The following is an 8,317-nucleotide window of genomic DNA, read 5'->3' on the forward strand; positions in this document are numbered from 1 at the left end:
TGTAAGGTATAATTTTCACTAGTTAAACCGCTCTGTAAGAATTGGCATCCATGTAATGTATCTATAGATGGCCAGGAGCAAGTATGTCAAAGGTCAGAAAATTCTTTCCTGGAGATGATGTCTGGAACAAAATTTAATTTGTCTGTACAAGTGATTCGGACAGTTGTCCACCACGCTAAGCAGCAGCAACAACTCTAACCAACCATTCATTTAATGCCCAATCCATTTGCGTTGCAACCTAACCATACAAGCCTTGCCTCGTCTTTCTCTAAAAAATTTTTTAATAAAAAACTTCTTACCATATAATAGTTATAACCCTGGCAGCTAAAGTTGTCCCAACTAACATGGACTTGGCTTTATGTATCCTGATTGACAGAGATCTTACTTTATAACATAAGTAACATTATCTAACTTCCATTATTTAGGACCTAAATTGAAAGAGTAGAACTTGAGCACATTGTAATAATTGACAAGGGAGTCAAAGAAAAGTCACAGATATACTTTTTTTATTTTGAGGGAGAAAAGGTCACAGATATACAAATAATTGATCACCTAAACAGGAACAGTTAGATGGATATGGTATCAAGTTAGATAGACTAATATGCATAGTACTAACACGAATCCTTCAATTGGTTCTGAAACCACCTAATAAGCTCATTTGAATTATTAAAAAAAAAAAGGATTATCAGCAAAAGTGTTCCCAACTCTACATACACTCACAATTCCTTCAACCGATCAGACAAATCCACCAGCAAAAAATGTCTCAGCATCTAAACAAGCAATGTCCTCATCAACTCTTATCCATTATAGCGATCATACATCATAAATTACAATTATATTATTATCATTAGCCCATTTCCCCCTCATATCATCAATCCAGCTTTAAGAACATGGTCATCAGACCTCCAGAAGAATTTCTTGGAGAAGAAAAGAAGAACATTTAATTCAATAGTTAAAGTAGGAAGGTGGGGAGAAGAAGAAGAAGAAGAAGAAGAAGATTACCAATGGGGATGGGGACAATGTAGAATATAGAGAGGACTAGAAGATGTCAAGGATCTCAAGGATGAAGCCATTACAGAGGGGACAATTGCCGCGGCTCACCCACAGCTCCCGCGAGCACAGCCGGCAGAAGGTGTGGCCGCAGGGGATAAAGGCAGCACCTTTGTGCCTTACCATGCACACACAGCACACATGGAACATCCCGCCGCCTTCCCCCTCGTCGTCGACCTCCTCCCCCTCCTCCACCACCTCCTCCTCCGTCGCCTCTTCGCCATCTCCGCCCCACCTGTCCGTCTGCTCCAGCAGCGCCATCAAGGAAATCCTCACCGGCTGCTCCTCCGCCGCCGGCAGCGCCGCCGCCTCCGCCTCGCCGGTGACACTGCGGTTGGACCCTTCGCTCCCCTCCCCTTCTTCCGCAGCGCCTCTGCCGCCGCCGCCGCTCGCCGGAGAGTCCGACCCCTCCTCCTCGGCTGCCGTGCTGGCGGCGGTGGGGTTGTACTCAGTGACGATGGCTCGGCGGCGGGAGGGGGACCCCGGGAAGGGCACGTCGGCGTTCTGGACGGAGACGGAGCGGGAGATGGAGCGGCCGAGGGCAGCAGCAGGGTTGGGGCGGACGGAGACGACGACCTCGGGATCGGAGATGGGAGCGGGGGGAGTGACCCAGGCAGCGGCGGCGCCGGAGCCGGCGGCACGTCGATGGCGAATGCGCTCCTTGAAGGATTTCCAGTTGATGCTGGGGCCGGCGCCCCCGTTGGCGTCGTGCTCCTCCTTGATGATGTCCATCAAAGTCCGGGTGCTGACGCTGCCCCGGCCGCTCCCGGCGGCGAAGGTCTCCCGCTTCTCCGAGACGCCGGCGGCCGCCACCGTCCGAGGAGCTACCTTAGGATTGGGCAAGTCCTCGATGGACAGCTGGTCGGAGAGCGTCATGCTCCGCCGGAGCTCCCTTCCTTCCATTTCAGCTCAAATTCCGCAGGAAAACAGCTACAAAATCCTCCAAATATCGAAGAATCCAACTTTTCTTTTTTACGACCACAATCTAACCCAATAATCCAATCAAGAAACAAAAATCAAGAACCTTGTAGCTCGATATCCCGCACGCGCACCAAATCGAGTCCTTACCTTTAACGGCAACCTAACAAGCATCGGATTCCTTTCCCTACCATGAAAAAAAACCCAAAATTTGACCTTTATCGCCGGAAAAAAGAGAGAAGAAAACAAAAACCAGAAAAAGACAATAAAAGGTAAAAAAGAAAAACACCATTAGAGAGGAAGCAAAGAAGAGATCGGCGTCAGAGAAAGAAGGAAAAAAAAACCAGAAAGATTGGATTAAAGCTGGAGGACCGGATCTCGAGGGTATTTGGGAATGCGCGTTCGAATGATCGATTCGTTTCGCTCTTGTCGTCGTCTCCTTCGCCTCTCCTCTTTTTCTGGGAAGAGAGAGAGAGAGAGAGAGAGTCGAACGGCTATTGCCCGACTCCGCGAACGGGTCTTCTGGGGTCTCTCCCTCCTCGCCCGCCATTTGAACCACACCCTGGTCCAACGGTCGAGCTCTAAAATTACCGAAACCTCCCTGACTCAAAAGCAGGCAATGATGAGGATAATTTCGTCACCTCAATGGAGGCCAAGGATGCTTCAAGGTGGTGGCACAGAAATTTTATGCGGCAATTTAAATATCTTGTGTTCATCTTTAAGAATTACTAGTATTCAGCCATGAGATCAAAAAGAAAATTGTCATCTTTTTTTTATTTTTTAGCCAAGGCTTTATTGTTTTAGGAGTCAGGGTTTTGAGCGTAGATTCTGACCAAAGTTTTTTAAAAATTAAGAGAGGAAAGTATACCGCTAAGATTTAATTATTTTCACAATAGATTTAGGAGCACTTCTTAGACTACTGCATTGGGACTTTAAGAAAGAAATTAGTTAAATTGTATGGTTCATACTTTATTTTTTAGGGTACAACGGTAGCTCATACACCTCGTATGTGAGTACAGTCAGGCGAGTCTAGAGAGAAAAAAAAGACGTAGAAGGAAGATTAGCAGCATCACTCGTCCGCACAACCGTTGTAGAGTGCTGAGTAGCAAACGAGGCAATCCAGTCTATGACCGTATTACCTTCCGGAATACATGGACAACCTGAAAGGAGTCTAGGTCCCTCACCAATCCGCAAATATCATATAACAGCAAGTGCCCACTCTCATAAATGTCCGCACCCCATATTTAGTCGATCACCATGATAGAATCCTCCTTAAAGTACATGCGGCCAGGGGCGACCCAATACATTTGGGGGCCTTAGGCGAACTCAATAGAAGAGGCCTTTTTTTATTATTATTTAAATAATAAATTTTTTAATAAATATAAAAATATTTTAAAAATAATCAACTCTAAATTAATTACTTGGCTAAATAAAAATTAATTGGACCAAAAATTAATTAATAAACTAAGTAACCAACTCACCTGCCGGTCCTGCCTCATTGCCTGTGCCTAGGAATGGGATCAGTGGGAACTGGGCCAGCCGACCCGTGAAGTGGGAGTGTGGGACTGTGGCCTATGGCTGTGGGAACCGAGTCAACCGACCCGTAAGGCCGTGCATGGGTGGGGGCGACTCGGAGTCGGACTGTCGGAGGAGCCGACTGCCGAGGAGAGCCGGGAGGCCTCGGTCGCCGCGGAGCCCGGAGGCCGGAGGTCGGAGGTCAGAAGTCGGGAGTCGGGAGCCGGGAGGCCTCGGTCGCCGCGGAGCCCGGAGGCCGGAAGTCGGAGGAGCCGAGGATGGCGACTCGGCGAGGAGAGCTGGAGAGGAGAGGACGGGAGGCCGGAGCTGAGGAGGCCGGAGCTCGGACCTCGGAGCCGAGGAGGAGGCAAGCAGGCAGCATGGACAAAAGCGGAGGAGGAGGTCCGGAGGAGGACCAGGAGGTAGACCGTGGACTTTAGAGCGGACCGTCCGAGCGGTCGAGCGGAGCCGAGGCCCAAGGAGGCCGGAGGATGGGAGGAGGCCGAGGAGCCGAGGACGGCGACGTCGGCGAGCCGGCGAGGAGAGCTGGAGAGGTTTGAGAGCGGAGCTTAAAATCGTTTCTTTTGCGGTCTGCAAGCCGAGCTGCCGAATGCCGATTCTGCCGAGTGCCGAGAACCGGAGAAGGTTCAGGCATTAAAAAGGCAGGCCGCAGCCGCAGGCGGCAGAGAAGGGGGGAGAGAAGGAGGGAGCCGGGGAGGAAATGTCCGTTGGCTCGTTGCCCGTTGCTTGTCGACGTTGTCGTAGCCGGTACCCGTTGCCCAGGGCCTACCGTAGCTACGTTCCTAGCTTGTGACACCGGGGAGACGCCGAAGGGACGCACTGTAGCGGCGTACGGGTGGAGCTCGTAGCTGTCGCCCAGTCCCCTCTCCGTCTCAGCCGTCTGCCAGACGCCACCGCCACTGCCCAGCCCCAGCCCCCAGTGCCTTTCACATCCGTCGTCACCCACTCTCTAATTAAACAATAATAATAAAAAAAAACGTGGCTGCCTTGGTGGGGGCCTTCCCTGGGCCGGGGGCCTTAAGCGACCGTCTCGGTCGCCTAAGGCTCGAGCCGGCAGTGCATGCGGCCAGCACCAAGAACACACGCCTGCAAACGTGATGCCTTCTCAAGTATGGTTCATGGCCCAGTAAAAAACAGCTCCAAACCAACCTTGTTAATCCACTGGCAATTGCATATAGTTTTGTATGCGGACATACAGTTTGGTCAACTGGTCCCTTTGGATGGGAGCCAGCTTCTCCCCGTCTCTCCCAACTTCGAAGACCTCACTGGGAATGGAGACAAAAAGGAGCAAATGGAGGCATTCCGTGACTCAATAATTGCTGTAACAAATAATGTTTTAAATTATCGATCCTATCATTCCTCCTGGCGTGAAGGAAACGAAATAAAGTTTGTTCCTTGATCTACTCATGATAGTTGCATAGCAATGCAAGTTTTTTTTTATTAATAATTATAAAATGTCTAATTTCATATGGACCAATAAAAAATGCATCATTTATGAGAATTCTGGATCCCAAATCTTCATGCAAACCCTGAAATCATTCGGACATGATAATCTTGTCGATGGACTCTTAACATTTCTTTCAAGGAAAGAAGGGACATGTAAGCCGTCTTATAATTCTCTGCCTTCCCTTAATGATCTTTTTTCTGATAGTTAGAGTTGCCTATTTTTAAGACACTAGTTTCCTTTTCTCCTTTCTTTAGGCTTAAACCCCCCCTAACAATAAAAAAAGGAAAGAAAAAAAATGAAGAAGAAAGGAAGAATGTTCTTGATAAATCCAACTTTTCAAAATATATAGTCTTTCTACTTGTAATCAACCAAAAGAAAGATATGATCTATCAAACATAGGGGCAGCCTAACTCACCAGAAGATAATTGTATGATCCTTCAAGGTAAAAAGCACTGGATCGGTTAGAAATAAAAATAAATAAGAATATAATTCTGATAAAAAACTATTTTGGTTAGCCAAAAGAACTACTCAGACGTTATTTTGGTTCCTTCGAGACAGGCAACGTTAAGAGACTGATATCTACTAACCTATATTTGTTCCCACCTACATTAACTCAAGCATATTTAACATACCGATGCACACAAGATTATGCCTTAGTCGATGATTAGTGTCGTCGCCTTGTTCCAGAAGAACAAATTTACTCTTTATGATGTTCTTTAGTAAAATTTGAACAATGAGATGGCTTAACATGCTTGAAATATTTAGATTTATGCAACACATAAATGTTATTAGACCTGCTATACCTTAAACCATAAGCAGGTAAACACAGTTCCTATTCTGCACTAAAGGAGATCAATTATAGCGATTGTTAAGATAAAGGCTTTAGTGGGTGATTAAGGTTGTCTCCTTGTCCTAGAGAACAATTTTACTCTTTCGATGTTTCTTAGTTAAAACTAAATAATAAGAAGGCTTGACATGCTTGATATATTTAGTTTTAGATATATGTAAATGTTGTTTGATGCTCTGTCTTCAACCACAAATACAACTCCTATTTTGTATTAAACTAGATTATTTGCAGTGTGATGTGCTTCGAAACTAACCACAGTCCATACAAAGGACCAACCAATCAAAGCTCGCCACAAAGCCTCTGAATCGATGATCAAAGTCTGCCATGTGCCAAGCCTAGAAGTGCACGGGTAACTTTTCGAATTTCAAAACCCCCATAGCTAGGACACGTCATTCGTGATCTCTAGTGGTTTTCGAAATCGCACCATCGAGACAAGCGGGACATGATACGCATGCAAAATGGCTACACCTAATTCTCGGAGCGTGTGGAGGCCTGCCAATCACAGCCGACCCTCATGCCCAAATTCTTGAGCAATAGAAGCTCGTCTTCGTCTATACAATCCACTCTCCAAGAGATCTTCCAGCTAAATGCTCTAGTGTCCTAACAGATCATTATGTTGTCATCCACTGAGAACCTCCTCTATTTTTTGAGTATCATTCTAATTTAAACATTGGAGGATCTTCCATCAAACACTCTAGTAAGAGGAGTTCTTCATCTTTACTGTTTCAAATCGGAACTCAGTCGTGGACCAAGACTCTAGACACAACCATCCATTCCAAATTGTGGCTTCGTACGATCGGAGCAACTTATCGCCAAAGCCTCCGGTATCTTTTTTACTTGGCATCTAGGTCAAGCCGGTCTTTGGTGGCAAGATGGTAATTGTTAGGTCAAAAGGCTCTTCAGCAAGGGAATTAGAGAACACATAGGAGGCCATCTTCAAAAATAATAATAATAATAATAATAATAATAATATAAAAAAAATGAGAGAGATCAAGAATTAGAAAAAGCATTGCCTGTATATATAAGACAAGATGGAGGAGGAGACACGGCCAGCTCAACCTTAAACCCGTGTAGTGTAACAAGGGCAGTGGGGAGAAATAGGTCCACCTACTGGCAAAAACTTGTGATTATTTTAACTAATCACTTTTTTTTTATTTCAGCACATAATCTTTGGGATGACTTACAAATATTAGTTTTATTAAAAAGTGATTTGATTCATCCAATGCGGACAGGATGCGAGTCATGATGACGAAGCATGCCACATGGTTTAATAGTGCTACGTGAATTGTGGCTTTCACCAGGCCTTGATTTCTACGCAAAATCGTACCCCCTCGTACGGACCGAGAGACAACGGCTGCAAGTTATCCCTGGTACGACTAAGCCACATGACTATGAAGTGTCCTTGTGGCATGATTGGTCCTCCATAATTTGATCTTAGTCCTGTTTATATTAAAAATGAAAATAGAGAAATATCAGCTGCAGTAAATAATGAATGATATCTATTATCTTAGTTAAGATGTAGTTAATTATTTATACATAATATTTGAAGAGATCGTGATTTATTATTATCACTCATACAAGAGATTTTATTTGGAGAATCTATTGATGCAATTAATTATTTAAGCAAAGCCATTTAGACAAAGAAATATTATTCATGCCAGGGAATCTTAGTTGAGGTTGGATGGATTGGGTAATTTAGACAAAGAAGGGTTGCTTGTGCGCAAGTTAAGCTTAGCTGGTAGGTTTTAGGCTCCAACTTGAGTAATAGTGAATAACTAATGCACTTAATAAAGTTTTCAAAGATCTCCCCTATGCTTGATAACTAAGGCCATTATTGGTCATCCAAAATGGTTTCTAGTGGTGAGCAACTGGCTGTTAGTTCAAAATAATTTTTAAAACGAGCTAGGTAACCAATCTCTTCATCAAAATGGATTCTAGATAGCCCAGGTGACCACCAATGCAAGTTCAAGTATTTCTTGAGCATTATCCAAGTTCAACTAGCCTAATCATTCAACCTGAACTGGCCACTCATCTTGTGGCCGATGAAATCTTGTTTTTTTCTTTTTTTAACCTCCTGAATTGAAAAAAGTGATATTAGTCTCCTATTACTTGTTCCCTTGTCTTCCATGAAATCTTTTTTAACTCCGGGAACTTGGTTTTACCTTTATTTATTCCAATCCCATTCATGGAACAGATTATAGAAAAGAAAGAGCAGAGAGCGGGATGAGAAAAGGCCAAGGAGTTCACTTAGCTACCACAGTTACATGGAGCTGAGCCTGAAACCATAGTCCTGGATCTCTGGAAGAACCAAAGAATTCTGGTTCCTTATGTACCCATCACCAAGCTGAAATCATTGGGCTCAATGAGGATTGCACCAATTTCTTAGGGCATTGTTTGAAAGCTCACTTGATCAAACACGATCATAAAGTTCTCTAGGAATCTGGAACAAAATTAACTGCCTCAATACTATTTTACCCAAAATCTAAGCAGCACATAATTCGACCTCTAATAAACCACAA

The 8,317-nt window shown here is 44.7% G+C and overlaps 1 protein-coding gene across 2 annotated transcripts; it reads right to left on the bottom strand.

Annotated features, from left to right (window-relative positions):
- Positions 1–771: 771 nt before the first annotated feature.
- Positions 772–2,509, bottom strand: LOC103709379 (uncharacterized). Of its 2 annotated transcripts, none has more exons than XM_008794679.6 (2): positions 2,313–2,509; positions 772–2,155 (listed from the first exon to the last, which is right to left on the bottom strand). In XM_008794679.6, the coding sequence occupies exon 2, from the start codon at positions 1,951–1,953 to the stop codon at positions 1,039–1,041; it is 915 nt and encodes a 304-aa protein (XP_008792901.4). In that variant the 5' UTR covers positions 1,954–2,155; positions 2,313–2,509; the 3' UTR covers positions 772–1,038. The 2 variants fall into 2 exon arrangements, with proteins under 2 accessions (XP_008792901.4, XP_008792900.4); XM_008794678.6 differs by having other exon boundaries at positions 2,258–2,509.
- Positions 2,510–8,317: the final 5,808 nt, after the last annotated feature.

This window comes from Phoenix dactylifera, chromosome 12, assembly GCF_051530095.1.
Source record: "Phoenix dactylifera cultivar Ajwa chromosome 12, Ajwa_hap1_PhDact_Kaust_v1.1, whole genome shotgun sequence".
Lineage (NCBI taxonomy): Eukaryota > Viridiplantae > Streptophyta > Magnoliopsida > Arecales > Arecaceae > Phoenix > Phoenix dactylifera.

Coding starts and splice junctions, on each gene's coding strand:
- LOC103709379 (XM_008794679.6), bottom strand. CDS start 1,953: ATGGAAGGAAGGGAGCTCCGGCGGAGCATGACGCTCTCCGACCAGCTG.